The 22,320-nt window shown below is 35.2% G+C and overlaps 1 protein-coding gene across 1 annotated transcript in view; it reads left to right on the top strand.

Moving 5' to 3' along the window:
* LOC107727669 (solute carrier family 35 member F1-like) overlaps positions 1 to 22,320 on the top strand; it is a 95,157-nt gene that overhangs the window by 43,624 nt on the left and 29,213 nt on the right. Inside the window, exons 2-3 of the mRNA XM_016537622.1 lie at positions 1,468 to 1,643; positions 16,208 to 16,335. Coding sequence (XP_016393108.1) covers positions 1,468 to 1,643; positions 16,208 to 16,335 — 304 coding nt within the window. The remainder of the gene's footprint in view (positions 1 to 1,467; positions 1,644 to 16,207; positions 16,336 to 22,320) is intronic.

The raw sequence follows: 22,320 nt of genomic DNA, 5'->3' as shown, positions 1-22,320 counted from the left end.
GTGCTCGTGCTGGGGCTGGTGTTGTTTGGATGCCGATTTTGTAAAGTTTTTGCTGGGATGGGCATTTAAAAAAACCTGAAATTCGCTTTTGCGCCATTATCTCCTTGTATTAAAGTTAATCTTGTTCGCATTCTGTATGGTTCATGTCTGAAACCACGCGCCAGCGTCATGTGTTCATGAGGATTAGGCTAATCATCCCATATAGAAAACATCACAAGTAAAATTAATAATGTTTATAAAGATAAACATGGGTTTATTATAGCCCACTTACAATTTACATTTCAGAGATCATTACAAATAAATTATTAAATGCTAAAACTGAATAAATTTAAATGAACAAACTTGGCGTTGCATTTGCAACCATGTGAAAACAGGGGGTGCTGCAGCCCCCTCAGCACCCCTACTTCCCGCGTCCCTGTGTACGTCCAATTAAATACTTACAGCACAAATTCATCTGTCACTCAGTAAAATTTAGACAAATTAGACACTTTTTATGAGAAGGATCAAGAACCATTATTCTACAAACCCATTTTTCTCCAAGGTTTTTGAGATTTATCCTTGGGTCCCTTTTCTCTACTTTTAAAGGAATAGTTCATTCAAAAATGAATATTTGCTGAAAATGTACTAACCCCCAGGCTATCCAAGATGTAGATGAGTTTGTTTCTTCATCAGAACAGATTTTGCTCACCAGTGGATCCTCTGCAGTGAATGGGTGCCGTCAGAATGAGAGTCCAAACAGCTGATAAAAACACCACAATAATCCACATGACTCCAGTCCAACAGTTAATGTCTTGTGAAGCGAGAAACTATATCATTAAGATATTTTTAACTTCAAACTATTGTTTCGAACTAAAATATGAGTCCTCTATCCATAATATTGCTTTCTCTGGTGAAAAAATAATCTAATCTGAATCAGGAGAGAAATAGACAGATCAAGCGCCGTTCACAAGAAAAAAAACAGTCTAAAACAGTAAACAAATATGTTGGTGGATTTTGAAGTGAGAGGACAACAGAGGATGGACTTTTTCACTGGAGGAAGTGTTATTATGGATTATGGACTGTTTTGGCGGTTTAAAGTTAAAACAACTTAATAATAGATTTGTTTCTTACAAACACATAGTTTTTCACTTCACATGATGTTAACTGATAAACTGGAATGGTGTGGATTTCTAGTGGATTATTTTTATCAGCTGTTTGGACTCATTCTGACGGCACCCATTCACTGCAGAGGATCCACTGGTGAGCAAGTGACGTAATGCAAAATTTCTCCAAATCTGTTCTGATGAAGAAACAAACTTATCTATATCTCGGATGGCCTGAGGGTGAGTACATTTTCAGAGAACTATAGTTTTTGGCTGAACTTTTCCTTTAATGTGTCCTTCTGTCACGGTTAAGGTCACACAGTACAGTACAGGTTTTCTTTGGATCTGTGAGATATGCAAATGACTCCTGGATTTCCATCCACAGAGAACTTCTCTTCACGCTGGCCCTCGGCCAGGTCTTATCACTGCTCATCTGTGGGATTGGCCTGACCAGCAAATACCTGGCGGATGATTACCACGCCAACACCCCGGTGTTCCAGTGCTTTCTCAACTACATCCTGCTGTTCCTGGTCTACACCACCACACTCGCAGTCAGGCAAGGTAAGGGCGGCTCCTCCAGGTTTCTGTGCAGTTTAATAAAACACTGTCAAATGGAAACATAACGTGAGGTTATCTGCAAGACAAGGTGATGATAAGACCATAGGAACATACATTTTTTATGAGAGACTGGCAGAAAAAGGTTATTTGAAGTTTTTCCATTAAATTTCTCTTTTCTGTCTCGAGCGTGACCTCTTCTGAAACTTTCAAAACTACTAGCCTGTTTCTATTCAGAAATATGTCAGTTAGGCTGTGTAGATTGCTGTTTTTATTTTAAAGGGGTCATATGATGCTTTTTTAAAGATCATTATTTTGTGTATTTGGCGTAACAGAATATGTTGACATGCTTTAATGTTCAAAAAACGCATTATTTTTCAAATACTGTACATTATTGTAGGTCCTCTATGCCCCGCCTCTGTCAAACGCTTCGTTTTCTACAAAGTCCCTCCTTCCGACAAGCGCAGTCTGCTCTGATTGGCCAGCTGACCCAGTGCATTGTGATTAGCCAAACACTTGGAAAATTTTTTGATGTAAAGTCGGCAACACCAAAGCTCCAAAATATCAAAAAAAATATATATTTTTTTAAACTGTCGCATAGCATATGTGACGTTTCGAGCACGCAGGCTCTTCATCAGACAAATTAACAACACTGCTATCCCACTCTTTATAGGCCTACCTCCAGGTGATCAAAGGTCACATGACCGTACCATATTATCATGATAATAATAATACCAAAACAATAACGACCTGTCTTAACGTTTATCAAGAATATCTCTTTGGGTTTTAGACTTTAGTCTTTGCAACTTCAGGGATCTTATCTATGCACAATCAGCTTGTAACACTCCAAAGAGAAAGGAAAACTTGAAATCGCATCATATGACCCCTTTAAAAAAAGAAAAAAAAAAGAAAAAGGAGCTCTGCCTTTGATGCTTGTATTTTTTATTTGTTATATTTTTATATTGTTCAATTACAGACAAATTCTCTTATTCTTTTATATTTTATTTAAAGGGGTCATATGATGTTGCTAAAAAGAACATTATTTTGTGTATTTGGTGTAATGAAATGTGTTTATGCGGTTTAAGGTTAAAAAAACTGTTAGAACGAGCCGTTTTTTGGTAGGTGTGGTTGACTCTTAACTTTTATAAAGAATATCTCTTTGGATTTGAGACATTAGTCTTTGCAACTTTACAGATCTTCTTTATGCACCAAGAGCTTGTAACACTCCAAAGAGAAAGGAAAAATTTAAATTGCATCATATGACCCCTTTAATAAAAGCATAAATGCATCATATTTTACTTTTGTCACATTTTTTCCCTGAAGTAAACTTAGAACATCCACTTGTATTTAGTTTAGTATATATTATAAATATTTACAAATGATTTATGTATAATTTATTTGTAAAACATCAAATTTGCATGGACTGAACTAAGTAAATGTAGACAAATTTATTTTGTTTATTTTATAGTTCTAAATGAAACATAGGAGTGCATAATAAGCCCTGTCTTAATGTTGATGTAGTAATTATACGTTTCATATTTTTCAGTATTTTTACTTCACGTCTAGATGGCAGGTCAGGTTACAGGTGTCGTGCTCCGGTTTTATTTCCTAATTGATTTCATGTTGAGCCTCGTGTCCAAGCAGCAAGCTTTGACACAATGTTTTCTGGCACGCTTTCAGCAGGCTAAGAATAGAAATGGAAAAGTGTCGTGTTCTGAGCTGAGAAATATGCCAACTCACAGTCTATTTATAACAGATCACATGTGATTCCCTGACTAACACACTCTTTTTATACAGAAATCAGGTTGTTTTAATAAGCTCCTTTAGGATCATTAATGGAGGAGTCATTTTTTGAAGGCTAAACAGGACCGTAAATGATTTTGGTTGAAAATCTTTGCTGTGCTGGAATCGCCAGGAGCTTTCATACTTTTAGACTATAAATATTACACAGAGTGCATGATTCAGATTGGTTAATCAAGCAAATATTTTTGTATAATTCTGCTAAACTCTATATTTGTCATTTGAAATAGAATATTTCCATGAAAAAGCAATATTTCATGTCCATTTAATGTATAAATGTGTGTGTGTGTATATATATATATATATTGTGTGTGTGTGTGTGTGTATGTATGTATGTGTGTGTGTGTGTATGTATGAGTTGTGTAAATTAAATTATATAAGTGTAAATAGCACACTAATATATGCATATTATTTATATGAATGTTTGTTGATATATATAATACATTTTATTTTTGCCATTAATTGTAATAATCCAGTGAGATTTTTGTCTGACAACAGCCAGATCTGATCTCATCATCATCCAGTCTGTCTGGAATGATATGAAGAAACAGAACAAACTGAGACAGTCTAAATCCAGAAGAACTGTGGCAGATATTTAAAATAATATATATTTTAAATATTTGCATTAAAAATATACATGTGTGTCTGTGTGTATGAATTATATAAATTATATATATATAGTACAATAATATATAAATATTTTGTATATGTAACAATACATTGAAAAAATATTATATACAATATTTTTAATATTGGTGCAAATACACATTGATTTACGTACATATACATACATATACATACATATGCATATACATTACCTAGGTTTAGATTAGATTGTTAAGGTGTTCTGAGTGCTTCTAAGATGTTGCTAGGGTATTCTGAGTGGTTACTAGGGCGTTGTAGGTAGATGGTAACATTTGGGGTTTAATGGGTGACTTTCCAATATCCTTAGTGGTCATTCTGTCAAATTTTTGTCATAGTAACTTTTTCGCAGCAACTTTTTAACACCCATAATGCGTCATTTTAATTGACAAGCCTTGCTGAACCGTATTTTGAAGCATGCGAACATTGCTCGCGAAGGCTGCGTACAAACTCATTATTTCAAGCACGCCGCTCTGAGCGAGCCGTCGGCGGCTCCTGCCAAATTGGCGCAGTCTCTTTGTTCTACTCCAGTGACCAAGGAGTTGTGTCTGCTGGCTTGGTAAACACGGCCACACGCTGCAGAAAGCGGGCAGGGAACATGAGCTTTCAGGGTAACGAGAGGGCAACAAGAGCAGCTGCCTGTCAGACGGCCCGTGTCCACCAGCTCCGGCCAAACAATGATGCTCATCTTCTACAGTCCGACAGCGTACAATAGCCTCGGTAAAGTGAAAGTTGCTTTTCTCATTTCCTTCCCTTCCCGTCATCTCTTCTCACCTCTTCTGTGTAGCTTGTAGCAGTCGTGACCCTCGTGTTCTGTTCAAATTGGATTTAAACCACGGCGCTGCAGAACTGGAGGAGGAGTATGGTGGGAAATCAGTCTCTCTCTCTTTTCTAGTCAAAACTGCATCACTTTTTACCGGTGGAGACATAATGTGGTTTCCTGTACTAATGCGGCCAGGCAGTTATTAATTACTCGAGGCTAATGCTGATGGCTGACAGAAACGTTTCGAGCGACAGCGTTTTGCTCTGCTGTTCGTTATTAAGCCTGATTCATATTATGGCAATTCCAGAACACTGCACTCCGCTGATCAGAGCCAATATTAAATACACCTTGTCTAACTTTTAATAAATTTAGAAAGATTTCGATTGCTTATGCCAGCCAAACCTCTGAGGCAGTGTTAGTTTGGTATCATTGAGATATTTGGATTTATTTATATTTTTATATTTTCTGTTTTTATTGTAGTTTAGTTATGTTGTGTTTTTGTCATTTCTATTTGTCTATTTATTAATTTAATATTATTATTATTAACTTTGATAAAGAATATATCTTTGGTTTTGAGACTTTAGTCTTTGCAACTTCAGGGATCTTATCTATTCACGAACAGCTTGTAACACTCCAAAGAGAAAGGAAAACTTGAAATCGCATCATATGACCCCTTTAATTGTTTTTCATTTTTAGTTTTAGTTATTTTAATACATCAAGTCAAACTAATACATATGTCCAATGTTTCATTGGAAAGTAGCTGACATAAAGTAATCTTTTTAAACATTTTATTTTACTTCAGTTAATTAGTTTTAAGTACTAGTTATTTTTATACATCAAGCTAAACTAAATAAAATGATAAATGATGCCTTGGCAAAATTTATTTTATTTAGCTGAAATAAAATAAATGTAATTTTTTATTATATTTTATTTTAGTTCATTTAGTTCAATTATTAGTTATTAGTAATGTTAAATTAAACTAAATAAAAATCATTATTGCCATGGCAACCAGATGAAATAAAAATTATTTTATTTCAGTTAATTTAAATAATAAATGTTGCCTTGGCAACTAGCTGTAATAAAATAAATGTATTTATAATTTTTTATTTTATTTCAGTTAATCTATTCAAAAAGTGTGTTACTTTAATACATCAAGTTAAGCTAAATAATGATAAATGTTATATTATTATAATATTATATTATATTTTAGTTAATTTATTTGAAGTAATGAAAATATTTTTAGCTAACTATAATCTTTGAAGAACCTTTGAAAATGAACAAGCGCTATCATTTTTTGATCCCAGTGGGTATTTCTTTTGTATTTTAAAAGAATAGTGTTTTCTAATGCATCTGCTTGTTTCAGATATAGTTTTCAGACACTGATTTCATTGTATAAATGGTCTTTTGATAGCGTACTGTATCAAGTAAGCTGCATTAGTATCAAGTTTGCTGATGTTGAAAGATAAAAATGAAAGAATAGCCTCCCAAAGCATGGGAGAAGCATTAGTGTATGAGAACAGCCTGTCTGCCCGGTGCGAGGACGCAAACGGAGTCCGAATAGCTGTTGTTCCAGCAGGACCGTGTCTGCCCAGCATATGGCTCTCTCTCCTATTGTTTCAGGAATAGAAAACAAATGCATCTGCATGCCAGAATTCTTCTTACCAATCTGTCAGCGCTGCGCCACGGCTGCCAAGTGGACGCTGGCAAAGAGAAAGGAGTGCATGGCAATAACGGTTATAATGCTGAAAACAGTCGCTGTGAGGGAAGTGGTAGGAAATCATGTATGAAAACTGCACTTGTTTTTTTAACGGCTTTGGCTTTGTTCATACCTCAAAGTTTAGTGCTGTCCTAAAAGCCACCCTCAAACTATTTCAGTGACAAAATGTTGCATTGCCTGATAGGTATTTGTTTATTTATATACACTGTCTGTATACCATTTCATTAAAAGGAATATAGACTAAAATGACTGAATATGACATGAAAACATATTAACTAAATCGTCTGTAGTCTCCTAGACTTCATGGGTGTTTTGTTAAGCTAAGACAGCTAGACTGTAGGACAGGTTCTGTTGCAGGTGTAGAGTTCCATTTACTCAGTGCCTATTGGCCTTGAGCTGTGGGGGCATGGCGGCGAAGAGCCCCGCCCCCTCACATTCATCACTGCCATCTGACATTACAAGCTTGTACAACATGCAATTGTTACTCTCCCCTACAGAGCTGCATTCAATAAGCTAATTAATCATTTTGATGTGATAGCCCTGATATTGATTTTACGCTGCTGCGTTTTGTTTTTACGCTGCCGTCTACACACGTCTAGAGAGCTGACACCAGGAGCCTTTTGAATCGCTGATATCGCAATTATATTTGAGATGTTTCGGAGCTTGATTTCCTGGTGGATTGCAACAAAGTCAGTTTTATCTTTTCACAGCTTGTCTCATCCATTTGATTTGAAAACAACTTGGGATCAGGTTTTAGAAGGGTTTTGCATCTCAAAATGAATCAACTTGAGCCAATTATGATGCATGATGGAAATGAATGGTAATGATTTTGAGTTCACATAATTCAAACTGTTAACATACAGCATTTGCTACATGAGGCTTTTTTGTTTCAAATGCTTCCTGAATAATTTCATTTTGTTTTTAAATGTTTAAATTCTAAAATTTAGTAATGAAAAAGCATGACTATTTAATTGTAATCTTTTACAAAATCGTTTATATGTTTTTACAAACTTATACAATTCTACAATAATTTATTAGGCTAAAAGTTTAACAAAAATTACGTGTTTAGGACCCTATAAAATGCATTTTATTTTTTACTGAATTCCATTTTTGTTTTTTCATTAAAATATTTTTGTATTAGGCTATATTTTAATTAGGGCTGCACGATAAATCGCATGCGATATTTAACGCGCATCTTGTCAGAAAAGCCGGTTCTGTAATCAGCGGTAAATCTCCATCACGTGCGTGCTTTCACATTGAGCAGCATTAACTACACAGAGCCGTTGTTCACTGACGAGCTGTGCAAAAAATCGCGCGAATATGAACGTGGTTTTGCATTCATTTAGCTTCATTAAACAGTCTGTGTAAATACATCTAATGCCACTTCAGATGCAGCTTCTGTTTCCTCTGCAGTGAAAAGATGGAGTTTGTTAAAATTTGCAAAAATAAATTACTCCACTGCTCACAAAGAGAAGTATGAACACCGATGACAACAGAGTTGCACTGTCCAAAAAGTTTGTGGTATAAATGTGCTTTTTTTTACTTGAAGCATATGTTGTCTTTTTCCTTTATTTTGTTTTCAGAGTGCACCAGAACGCTTCATTTACATGTTAAATTCTCAAAAAAAAAAATTTTTGCCCCCAGACCCCCCTACAAGGGTCATATTTACAACTATGTCACCTTTTTGACCTCTTGTGAGTTTGCAGGTATGTAATGGTTAAATAAAATAAAAAACACATGAGACTTGTACAGTTTAACATCAATTTATTCATCAATTAACATCAATTAAAACATCAATCATCAATTATTCATCAATTAACATAAATTAAAACATCAATCATCAATTATTAATCAATTAACATAAATTAAAACATCAATCATCAATTATTCATCAATTAACATCAATTGAAAGCTTTATTTTTTCTCCCCAAATTCTGTCATTTCCATTTGAATTTTTTTCTAGATTCCGTTTTAATGGTTTAACTAAATATTTTAATAGTCAAAAAGCATATCTAATAAATTGCATACATAAAACTTTAACAGTTTAATAATTTATAACAAGTTTTCAATAAAGATTCTTTTTTTCTCAGAAATTCTTTATTTATGATTTAATATAAATTTATTATCAAAACGGTAATCAAATGAAAACATAAATCATTAAAGATGTAATTACCTTTTTAAAATGTAATCAAATGAAAATGTAACTATTCATTTCATTTTTGTCCAAGTGCTTAAAAACAGTGGTTTACTGTTAAAATAAAAACATGAAATAAAAACTTTTAAATTCCTTAATAATTGAGAGTGTAGAAGATGAAATATAGAATAGCAGTCTTTTTGCAGTTTAATATTCACAGACACTAGTCCATATTACGATTCGATATCAAGTTCATATCAAGTTTCCATCCCTACTTTTGATTTATTCATCAGTATTTTGCTAAATTCTGTGACATTCCGTGTTATACTGTAAATTCCATTTTTATTACTGGATTCTGTGATTCCATCTGCATTAGTGCCTTCAGATGCATTTCAATGCCCTGTTGAAATACTTTTGAAATTGTAGGTTAGGAGGAGGCCTCCGCTTTGTGTTTGCAGTCAGTTTGCAGCATATATCCATCACACCGTCTTCATTATCTCCTGCAAAATTGAGTGCAAGGATTGCTGGGTAATGTGTGAGGTCAGTGCTTTGTCCTCTGCGTTGATGATTACCCCTGAAAGCTTCTTTATTGGCTTTTTAGAGGCCAGCTGTATCCACTCCTTCTTACTGACACAGATTAGAAGTGTTGAGCTGGCAGGAGTGAGGGAAGAGATTTATTGTTTGCATTGCTACAGCGCCTCGACTCTATCCTGTTCCCCCCATGGACAGATAATCAATAAACTGTGTCCACATGATGATGGGGCGTGCATGTATCTTCCTCGGCTGGTGTTGAGTGTGAATAAGCCATTCACGGCCACACACACATATATTCAATGCAGCTTTTTGGAGGTTTTGTTGGAGTGAGTCTATGGGTTTGATTCCTAGCGAACAACATGCTTACGGATAAAATGTATACCTTGAAAGCATTTCCATAATTTTCGCTTTAGGTGAAAGTGTCTAAATGTAGACAAAACACGGTATGTCTGTAAGCACGGATGACCTACTTACTACATTTGCCAAAATGTGCAGTTTATAATATGCGGGCACATACTGTATCCCACAATGCACCTTGAGCACCCATTTACAGTGTGATGAATAAATGAAAGCAATGTTAGCTTGGATTTTTACATAGAATTGAAATAGCCCTGTCAAGCTTGAAATAATAATCCAAAAATCAATTTTTAATACTACAGTTTAATGAGCCTTTAGACAAAATCTAAAGAAAAAAAAGAGAGCGAGTAGCATATTTGATACATCAGGCTTTTATGGCTTATATACTGTATATTATATATATGAGTTTCATTCATATGCCCAAACCGAACAATATGGCAATGTAAATATTTCTTATTTCTTAAGCTTCACTTTTTGACTATCTGTGTGTACGACTAAAATAAAACGAAGTTCTGATAGCTTGTAATGTATTTTATACTCGCATTTTAACAGGATTTTTCAAAAAATTATGTATGGATTATCAAGTAAACCTAAGGTGCTTCAGTCCAGTAAGTGTTCATTTTGAAATATTACCAACAATATAAAAGTTATTACTGGGTTTGCATTATAAAAGTAGGGATTTCACTGCAATAGAACATGTGGACGGTAAGAAAAAGGTCTTTTACTTGCTATAAAAGTATGAACTATAAATCAGACGACAGAAAGCATGTAGACTAGTAGATTGTGTACAACAAGTTTTCATGTTTTAATCATGTCAATAATTTAGAGGCCTTAGAAATTTGTGTAGGCCTGGCTGTCACTTATTATACAGTAAAAATGCAAACTGAAGTATATAATGTAATGAGGTTGTTTGACAACAGTGTTGCACACTGCATATTGTTTTATATATAGTTTTTGGGATTGTAGAGTATTTACTATATTAGCTCTTTAAGGATGATCTTAAAGGTATAGATCACTAAAAAATGAAACTTGTCATCATTTACTCACCCTCATGTCATTACAGTCCTGTACAATTGACTTTCTTGTGCAGAACACAAAGGAGGAATTATTGAACAATATCCTGTCCTGAAAAAATGTAGTCCATATGATTAGTGCATATGATTTGTGCATAATGTTCATTAATCAGACTACAGTTTCTGATGTACACCTGCAAGTAAGGCATTTCATCCAAGCATTAGTCTTTCTTTTGGAACAGGAGAACAGATTAATGAGTCTCTGGAAGGGTCCTTAGTCTCAGGAGTGATCATGTTAGTTCTGTAATGCTTTTAGTAATCACCAAAGTAAATGTAGACGTGCTGCACGTAGGATTTCTGCATTATTTATTGATTTAGCGGCTGCTTTTATAATAAGTGCCTCATGTTCTCCTGAGTATAGCTTTTTTTTGTTTTGACTAATGCAATGCACGTCGATGCCTTTACCTCAGGGCTTCAGGCTTTACTTTGGGGTTTATACTACATCACCACAGATTCCTGTTTGAAAGCTACTACTACCAGGCAGTAAACTTTTATTTTCATTAAAGGGATTTATCACCAAAAAATGAAAATTTTACTCACCCTCTCATATTATTCCAAACCAAACATTTCTTCTGCTGAACCAAACAGTTGCTGGTAGCCATTGACTTCCATAGTATTTTTTCCCATACTATGGACATCAATGGCTACAAGCAACTGTTTGGTTACGCAAGATCATGCAAATATCTTCTTTTATGTTCAACGGAAGAAAGAAACTCATACAGGTTTGGAAAAATGTGAGGGTGAGTGAATCATGACACTAGTATTTCATCAAATGATGGAGAAGAGACTATTTTTATTAAAAAATGTATGTATAAGTATGTACTGTATATATATATATATATATATATATATATATATATATATATATATATATAAAATATTTCTGGAGAAACCTGAAAATGTGCATTTGCTCCCATCCAACCTGACAGAGCTTGAGAGGTGAAGAGGTGAGGAGAAGAATGGCAGATAATTGCTAAATGATGATGAGAAAAGCTTGTCGAATCGAACAAAAAAGACTTGAGGCTGTAAAGGTGCTTCAGCTAAATATTTAGTTAAGGGTATGCATATTTATGCAATGTACTTATTTCAGTTTTTTTATTTTTAATAAATTTACAAAGTTGTGACAATTCTGTTTTTGCTTTGTCAGTATGGTGTATGGAGTGTAGGATTGATGTGGGAGAAAAAGTAATTTAAAGCAGTTAAACATAAGGCAGCAACATAACAAAACATGAAAAAAAATGAAGGGGTATGAATACTTTCGCAAGACACTGTATATATATATATATATATATATACTTGGCTGGGTCATACTATTTATTCTCTCTCTCTCTCTCTCTGTGTGTATATATAGATAGATAGATAGATAGATAGATAGAGTATAAAATAAATGTTTAATGTACATAATATTATGTTTGAATGCATACATTTATATATTTCAATACACAACTGTTTCGAAGTTTGGGGCTAGTAAGACTTTAAAAATGTTTTTGAAAGCTGAATTTTCATCATCATTACTCCAGTCTTCAGTGTCACTTGATCCTTCAGAAATCATTCTAATATGCTGATTTGCTGCTCAAGAAACATTTATTATTATTATCAACATTGAAAACAGTTGTGTTGCTTAATATTTTTTTTGTGGAAACCGTAATACTACGTTTACCTATTATATCTATTTTTCAGGATTCTTTGATGAATAGAAAGTTCAGAAGAACAGCACTTATATGAAATAGATTTTTTTTGTAACATTAAAACTGTCACTTTTGATCCATTTAATGCATTTTCATTTTACAAAGTAAATTTTATGTTTATAATACAAAGTATTAAAAAGAAATTTTTTTATGGATCTTGGATTTTTCACATCACCTTTTCTGAAAATCTGAGACCAACCAGCATCCAGTCTCATTCGCAACTTTGAGGACATATGGGCTCCGCACTGCCAGTGTGAGGAAGAGTCGTCTGTCTAGAGATCCATCTTTAGAAACTCGGTGGGATTTGTCAGTGCTCTCCGGGAATATGGTCTCTCAGAATGACCTGTCTTTAAGAGTAATTTTCCCTTCCTTGTTCGACCAGCACGCTCTCCGCAGTCAGTCCCTTTAACAAGCACTATGATGACATCTCTGTCACAGCTGCTGCCTGTGGTCATCGCGTTAAAGTCGATATAATGGCACACACCATTAACATTCTCCCGAATGGGAGGTAGGAATAGATATGATTCGAAAGCAAAAATGATATGCCTCATGGAGAACGGTTCAGTGTCATATATCCCTATAAAGCTGAAAGGGACAGAGAGCAAGTACTCAGCAAAGAAAATTCTGACATCATTTTGGTCCACGTCATTTGAAACCATTATGATTTTTTTTTTTCTGTGTGAGTTTTGTTCAATTGTGTGTAAAAAGCAGCATGAACACTCTGCACAATATCTCCATTTGTAGTTCAAAGAGGACATTTATTTTATTTTATTTTATTTTAAAATATCACACAGATCGGAAGTATGCTTGCATGATATTCTTGTGTAACTAAATAAAAATATAATTGATAAACTAAATTAGAGGTCTGCGCGGGACTATTTTTTTAGTCCCGCTCCCGCAAGAGATGCACCTGTACATGCCTCACAGTAGAGGTCTGCGCGGGACTATTTTTTTAGTCCATGAAAAGAAAGAGAGATCGGCTAACAAATAAAAGTGTAGTCTGCACAAAATTGTAGGCTATGCTATTTTATTCGTCTTGTCAAGAATCTTGAATTTATTGACTTTGACTTGAATTTATATGAATTCAAATTACACCAGAGTTACCGACCGGTACCGCGTTTTATTCGGGAATTTAATCCCGTGGCGCAAAAAATCTGGTCGGGTCCTGCAGTTGCATTGCAATGCAGACCTCTATACTAAATCATACAAATATTTTATAATAATTTGCATTGTATCGGGCACAACTTCTGCGCATATACAGTGGTGTGAAAAAGTGTTGGCCCCCTTTTAAAAAGGCGGTTCATGCTCGAAAACTCTCCAATGTGGCTGAATTACAACAATTCTGCATAGATGAGTGGACCAAAATTCCTCCACAGCGCTGTAACAGACTCATTGCAAGTTATCGCAAACGCTTGATTGCAGTTGTTGCTGCTAAGGGTGGCCCAACCAGTTATTAGGTTTAGGGGGCAAACAGTTTTTCACACAGGGCCATGTAGTTTTGGGTTTTGTTTTCCCTTAATAATAAAAACCTTCATTTAAAAACTGCATGTTGTGTTTACTTGTGTTATCTTTGACTAATATTTAAATTTGTTTGATGATCTGAAACATTAAACAAACATGCAAAAAAATAAGAAATCAGGAAGGGGGCCAACACTTTTTCACACCACTGTATACTCTCTCTTCTGAGAGATTTTAGATCTTACATGCTGCTTCTATCGTATTTCCAGTGCTTTTATGCTCTGTTGTTTTCAGATGAAGCAGATTACTTTTCTCCTGACTGTCAAATCTGACCCCAGTGAGAGGCATCCGCAAATGTTATTATGGTCTCCGGTTACTGTAATCTATATTAAAATGTTTGATTACCTTTGGGGAGACATGCTTTTTCTTTACATGTTTGTGAAAGGATTTGACATCTGCAGGATTTGATTGTCATTGGCATTGAATTAGATCTGCCCTTGTGTGTAACATCTCATTTCACCTTTTCTTATGAGAATCTCATGTCATTTTTCATTCATTTTATTCTTTGAAGCCATTTAACAGTCACACTTAAAAGCTTAATTACTGTTGTTAATTCAGTTAATGAGGGTTCTATACAGGTTTTAGAAACTGAATAGGAAAGAATGAATAAAGATAATCAGCCGGTATTGAAACATATTAACTGTTACGGGGCTGACAAGACGTGAGACATGCGGATCCATGTGCAAGCTTTATTAAAGCAGAGAGGTCAGAAACACAGGCAGGGTCGAACAATGGCAAACAGGTATATGGCGGGCAAGACACAAGAATAATCCTAGGGCTAGCGAAGGTCAACGAACGGCGAACAGAATCAAAAGGGCAAGACTAAAGGGATAACTCCAGGAAAACAGGCAAAGATAAGAAAAGGAGAGAACAGACAAGGCAAGGCAAGGCTAGGCTAGGCTAGGCTAGGCTAGGAAGCTAACGAGGGCTCTGTAGAGTAGCTATCACTGCTGGCGATAAGAGCATACAATACTCGGCAGCGGGAAGGGATCAGAATGAGTGTTAAATAGTGAGTGAGTGATATGAAACCGCTGTGTGCAATCAGTGCTGTGTGCAATCAGTGAAACAGCTGTGTGCAATCAGTGCTGTGTGCAATCAGTGCAATGAATGATGGGATATGTAGTCCGGGGTGATGTGCAACAGTGTGTCGTGCGAGAGTCAATGAAAATGGAAAGGGTGACCTCTGATGGCTAGCAGACGGAAGTTCATGGACCGGATACGTAACATTAACATGCATTACAAAGCAATGCATTATAGTGCTTTAAGATCTCAGAAAATGTCACCTAATAAATTGAAAAAAAAAAAATAGATTTTTTTTTTTAATACCCCGAGTCTATTTTATTTGTCATGTTTAGGTTGTTTGAGATCTACTGACTTTGATTATTAATAATCAAGTTTAGTGACTGAAAGTAGTTAATGGATATTTTTAATTAATAGTTAATTTTTAGATCATGACTTTGTACAATCCATTCTTCCCTTTAATTACACTATAATTTCTTATACCTGTGTCTGTCACACAATCTCAGTAGAAAATTTATTAAATTGTTCACTTCTTAACATACAGTATAGTTTTTACAGTCACAGCACACAGATGAAAGTTAACACTTGACATACGTTTTGCTTTATATTCTGCTGCTCTGCAAGCAGCTCATTCAATATTCTTTCTTTTTTGGTCTGCAGATGTTCTCTTGACTTTACCAGTTGTCCTCAACTTTCATTTCCTAATTAAATTGAAGACTGTGGAAGTTGCAAGAACAAAGCATTTGTTTTGTGTTAGATTAGATTAGAGCAATTATCTTTATTTTCTGATTCTTGGTCTGCTGCGTAGAGGAGCCAGTGCTTTTTTCAAGCACAACACCCTGAGAGTTTGACATGTTGAAAAGGCCTAATGAATCAATTAACTTATAAGGGCTTACAAAAATCCAATCCATTGTCCATTAAACGTTTCTAGAATATGTCAAGAATAAGTTTGTTCACTGCAGAATTTTCTCCCTAAGAACAGTAGTGTATACAAAAATGATGTATTTGTTTTGGAGTAGTTTTTGATTTATTATATAGTACCATCTACTCTAATCTAATCTAACCCTAAAATCTGAGGACAAGGGTTTATAGGAATGACCAGCAAAAGAAGGTTGATCCAGGATTATGTTCTGCTCATTTAAACTGCATTAAACAACTTGGATGATTTTAATAGCTGGCTTCACCCTGCTTTACTTCAAACCACTTCAACCGATTGATCGTTTTCCCAAACAGTTTGTACAAATAAGTTTGTATTGATTGTGTAAAATGGATTACACCACAGGAGACTGTCTTAATAAGTGAATACCTGCATGTTTTCCCACAGGAGAAGAGAATCTGCTGGCGATACTGAAAAGAAGATGGTGGAAGTACATGATTCTGGGATTGATTGATATAGAGGCCAATTACCTGGTCATCAAAGCCTACCAGTACACCACACTGACCAGCGTTCAGGTATATGATTATGTTTACGAGTCTGTGTTTGTGCCTTGTGAAGGAAAGAAAAGACAGATTATCAAACAGCCAATGTCCTAAGAAGCAAAAGCGCAGTGGCTTGAGGCATTTATTGGGTCTGTCTGATTGGCGGTTAAATCTCGGCTGTTTGCTTCACATTGCGCTTGTCATTTAATCTTCATTACAGCGCTGTTAGTGCTGAAAGAGCCTTATTCACGTCACTGCTAATGGTGTTTGATTAGTGGCCAGAGGAGGTCTCAATGATTATTAGAGATTCCAGCAGATAAAAGGATCGATTTTTTCACTTCTCACTCTTCTATTGCCATCACCGACGGTCATTACGAGCACCCTTGTTGATGCAAAGACTGTCATCAACTATTTGTTAGCGAACGTACTGGCATCCAGTCATGTATTAGCCTAGCCTACCCTACCATTAGACATTAAAAGGGACATTCAGACAGGCTTTTTTTTAGATCTGCAAGCATAACTGAGAGGATTAGCTGTGATCAATAAGGATTTTATAATGTGCACAAAAGAGTACACATCTTAAAGGAACACTCCACTATTTTTGAAAATAGGCTCATTTTCCAACTCCCCTGGAGTTAAACAGTTGAGTTTTACCGTTTTCGAATCCATTCAGCCGATCTCCGGGTCTGGCGGTAGCACTTTTAGCTGTAGCTTAGCATAGATCATTGAATCTGATTAGACCGTTAGCATCTCGCTCAAAAATGACCAAAGAGTTTCTATATTTTTCCTATTTAAAACTTGACTCTTCTGTAGTTACAAGTGTACTAAGACTGACGGAAAATGAAAAGTTGAGATTTTCTAGGCCGATATGGCTAGGAACTATACTCTCATTCCGGCATAATAATCAAGGAACTTTGCTGCCGTACCATGATATTACGCAGCGCCTGAAAATAGTCCCCAGCACACTCCCTGTGCAAGAAGGTGGTCACGTTGGTTATGTTGACGGAAGTCAGCCTATTTTCAGGCGCTGCGTAATATCATTGCGCCTGCTGCACCCATGGTACGGCAGCAAAGTTCCTTGATTATTACGCCGGAATGAGAGTATAGTTCCTAGCCAAATAAACAGCGTAATCATTGTGAATTTCAAATATGACTTTTTTCTGTGGAACAAAGTTAGTATGGAAATATCAAAGCTGCTCTTATCTATACACTGAAACTGCATGATCACTGGCTGTCAAATTAAGTTGCATCTTAGCTTAGTCTATTAAACACAATAATACAGTATATTAGCTCAGAATCTGAATTTTATCCTCTTGCAAGCAACTTTACTAATATATGATCATGTCTTACACATATATATTGAACTACCAAGTTGTTTAGGTCATGTTTTCTCTCGCCTAGGGCATCCAGTGAGCCAGAACTGCCTCAAAATAATAGATGCATGACGTCCCTGCAAACATGCACTGATTTGTTTTCAAGAGTCTTATTTTTTTTAACACGCCCATGGCGACCAATCAGCAGGTACCACCAGTTCAGTACTTCTCTGGTGCCTGCACAGCACAATCTGTGCGCCCGACTTTAAAGCGTTATCTGTCTCTGTGTTCTCTACCCAGCACAAAAGAGAATTTAGACTCTCACCATCGTAAAGTTCATACCGCTCAGAGCCACTGGAGACTGCAGCGTCTCTGATCAGACAGTGGGACCAGACGTTCCTGCAGGTCAATCAAAAACAGAAACCCTGAAGCACGCCACCAGACTTCATAATGATTTCCACTGCATTTCTGTGCAACCAACTTTAATATAAATACTGTAGATGGGCAACACTTTGTTTTAGAAAGTCAGGTGGTGTTAGATGAGAAAGCTATGGAAGCTTGTTTCTGCCACAGGATGAAAAAGTACAAAAGGTGATTGCTTTTTATCTCACAATTCTGCCTTTTCTCACTATTCTGAGTTTATGTCTCACAATTCTGCCTTTTTTTCTCACAATGAATAACTGGCACTTCTGTTGACTTTTCTCAGAATTTTGAGTTTACATATTGCAATTCAGTTTTTTTATTTCTGCCACAGAATTAAAAAGTTATTGCGACTTATCTCACAATTTTTCTCTCGGAATTCTGCATTTATAATATGAAGTTTTTAGGTTTCTCACAATTCTGACTTTTCTTCGCAATTTGCAAGATATAAACCCAGAATTGCGAGAAAAGCCTGAATTTGAAAGAAAAATTGAATAAATTCACAATTACCTTTTATTCTTATTCTTTATTCATTTAGTAGGAATCACACTAAATGAATGTTAAATTGACACAAATTTTTATATAATATTTTTCAGTAATATTTTTTGTAATAATATTAGTCAATTTAGGAATGCAACATATATTTCATTAAATTTGGTCGTGTCTAAGATTGTTGGTTAGAAGTAAACTTTTCCTTTCATGCAAAGTCTCCTGGGTTCAATGTTTTATTAAAATAAACCAAAATTGCAGCTATAAATCATTGAATGAAAATGAGCAACATTTGTTTGGAACGGAGCACCGTGTGCAGATGAGCAATAGATAAGTGAGGAACAGATTTTTAACAGGATCTGCACTGATGACAAACAGCAAAACATTTAGATTTAGATTTCAGCATTGACACTCATTATAACACACTCTAATGAACTAAAACCTCCTGCTTGAAAATTCTTCTGTGTTAGATGCATTTATTAATTTAACAGACTCTTTTATCCAAAGCAATTTACCAGTGAGGAACTCTACAGCATTAGTTATACATCGCAAGGAAAAAGGTAACATAAAGTGCTCAAAACAAAGTTTCAGAGTTGGCCAGAAAAGTAGAAGCTACTGCTGAGATAACTTTACAAAAAATTACCACAGTAGCATATAGTTTCCTCCAAAATACCATAGGCATTTGTGCAATTTAATCTTAAATTTCCTGTTGCTGTTGTTTATAATATGTTCATTTTCCAGTTTTAGTAAAGTTCTATTAAATATATTTATTTTAGACAATTGTCACTTATGTAAATAAAGAGAAAAAACAATAAAGATGCGATGTGTGCGCTCGTTGCTATTTCAAAAGCATTAGTAACTCGACGTCACATAGAGCTTCTGAGAAGTTATGATGATATGGCTTTTATAAAACAAATGTTAAAGACGATAGCATTGAGCAAGTTTTAAAAGCAGTTACTTTGTCTGTTTTTGCTCCGTTAACGATAGTGTTACTTCATTGCTGTTTCGTTCCTGTTTGAATTAACGATTCACTTTCATATCATTCGTGAATCAGCGTTCGATTTAATGAACGATTCAGTCATTCACTCATTTACGGTGGCCGAGAGAGCTCAACGCGCTGCAAATGAAAAAAACACCTGCAAATTAAGAAAATATCTTCATCAATTTGACAACACACACGCTGCAAATAGGCTACTCACAACTCAAACAAATAAAGAAATGCACTGCAAGAACAGAAACATGCTGCAAATACTCAAAACACAAACAAAAACATAGTTAATTTTAATTTTGTTGAGGTAATTTTGTTGTGGTTTGTGCTACTTGCGCGTTTCTGTATTTGGTTGTGTTGTGAGGATTTGCAGCGTGTTTTGTATTTGGTTGTGTTGCGAGTATTTGCAGCACGTGCTGTCAAACTGATGAAGATGTTTTCATAATTTGCTGGGTGCTTTTTCTATTTGCATGCGTTTTCTGAAGTTGCAGCGCATTGAGCTCTCTCGGCCACCGTACTCATTACGTCGCTTGTCGCCACCTATTGCCGTATCGATGTAACAGAAAGAGTCCTCTCCATCTATCTACTACAGTATCAAAAAAAGATATAGAATTGTTTGAATTATCATTAATTATGATTCTAAATATTAGAGTACCGAGACCCCACATAAATGTATCATAATTTTTTGTATTAACTTGTATTATTATGTTTTGCGGTTATCAAAGTAAATTTTCAATAGCCTAGTAAGAGTAAGAGGATATTAGTAAATTGTAGAGTAAAAGTATGTTAAAATGTGTATAGTAGGAATCAAATCAAGTCACAAACAAAAACAGAAAGAAAAACAAAACTGATAAACAAGCCAGAGGCTTTAAAAGAAGCAGTGCATTTTCAGCTCTAAATGAGCAAGAAACGTTCTCACGTTTCTAGTCTAACACGATAGCTTGTTTGATGAGGTCAGTCAGGTTGCTGCTCATCCCACACTGGAGCACATCATGTTTCGCTCTTCTCCGTGTGAAGAGATGCTTCCTACCTCCCAAACTTTTGCATGCCGTTTCCCCTATGGTTCACAACAAGCGTATTTTAAAATTTTTATATAGACAGTAATGAGGTTACACAACGGCTCATCAATATTAATAGGCAGTCATGCCGAACCATGCGATGGAACCGCTCTTTAAAACATTTGCCCATTAAGGTTAGATGATTACTTGTTATAGATGGTCATGGTGTTGGCTGAGGTCCAGAATGCAAATATCTTGACTAATTCTGCTTATATTTTCTCTTCTTTCTCTCCTTTTTTCTTTTTCGTTTTATCGACTGAACCAAAAATTGTGGAGTTTTAACAAATGTCTCTGATTTTGGTACATAAATGGAGGCGTTGTATACATTTTATGACCTCATTATATCTCTTGTGTGTCCTTCAGTCATTGAGGCCTTATGAAAAATGTATTTTCTCTAAACTTTTCAGTTCCTCACTAGAGGAATATGAACAGGTTAGCGCTGAACATTGGACTCTGGAATGGGATCAGTTAACTCAAATAAGCCCAGTGTGCACTGCTACATCACGGCAGAGAGCTATTTAACCCTGTAAGGCCCACTGTTGTAATATTACAGCGTCAGTTTTAGCTCCACTAAAATAAACCTGTACTTGTTTTTTAGCCTTTAAGATCACATTTACACAATTAGTAGGTCCTATTGTTCAGTCCTACAATGTTGTTGGGTGGTATATTTTGTAAATAGGTCTGTTTACCTGGCCATAAACTTACACAACCTGCACACTTGCTTCAAGGGACTTCACCTCTTTTTATTGGACTGGATAAACCAGTATGCAAGTAAGTATAATGCCTAAAATATTTTTTTCTGTGATTAGTAATATGTGTAGATCACGCAGATATTAAGGTACTGTTAAATACTTTGATTAAATTAGATTTTGAGCTTGTTATGTCAAGGTTGTAATTTTACAACATTGCGCTAGAGTTTTTGAGACAAAATTTGCGCAGTATACCCTGCAAATGAACCCTTAGATCATCTTTAGATTTGTTCAGACTGAAATTCTGCTACCCCAAAGGCCCAACGTTGTAAGATTACAACATTTCACTAAAATCTTACTAAAAATAAAAAAAATTTCAAACTCATTTATTTCTGCATTAGAGGCCTCCCACAACAATATATAAATGGTGAAATAATTTTTTCACAGTGTTTTTCTAAATTTGGGTCTTACAGGGTTAAATGAGTTCAGAGATTCCACACCTCCATCCAAGGAGGTTTCTAGTGAAGGTTATCAATCAGCATTGAAAAATAATAATACATTGAATAAAGGGTTCCCTTTACGTTTTCGAGTTGAATTGAGTTTCTATATGGTAAATCTATCATTCTATCTATCGTTCTATCACCTATTGGTCTGTCTATCTATCTGTCGTTCTTTTTTCTATGATTGAATTTGAATTTAAAAATGTTTTTTGAGTTATTTTGTATGAATATGGGATATTATCTGTATATATGGGATATATCTATCACCTGTTGTTCTGTCTATCTGTCGTTCTATTTTCTATAATTGAATTTGAATTTAAAAATGTTTTTTGACAGTTATTTTGTATAAATATGGGATATTATCTATCTTTCTGGGATATGGGATTCTATTGATCGTTCTATTGTTCTTTCTATCATTCTAACATTTTTCTGTTCTATTGTTCTATCTATCGTTCTATCGTTCTTTCTATCATTCTTGTTTTATCTATCATTTGTTCATTCGTTCTATGTCTCGTGTCTATCTATCTATCTATCTATCTATCTATCTATCTATCTATCTGT

The sequence above is a fragment of the Sinocyclocheilus rhinocerous genome, unplaced genomic scaffold (assembly GCF_001515625.1).
Source record: "Sinocyclocheilus rhinocerous isolate Xijiao unplaced genomic scaffold, SAMN03320098_v1.1 scaffold185, whole genome shotgun sequence".
In the NCBI taxonomy this organism is placed as follows: Eukaryota; Metazoa; Chordata; class Actinopteri; order Cypriniformes; family Cyprinidae; genus Sinocyclocheilus; species Sinocyclocheilus rhinocerous.
Note: the sequence above shows the minus strand (reverse complement) of the source record. Positions and strands in the feature narration are given on the sequence as shown.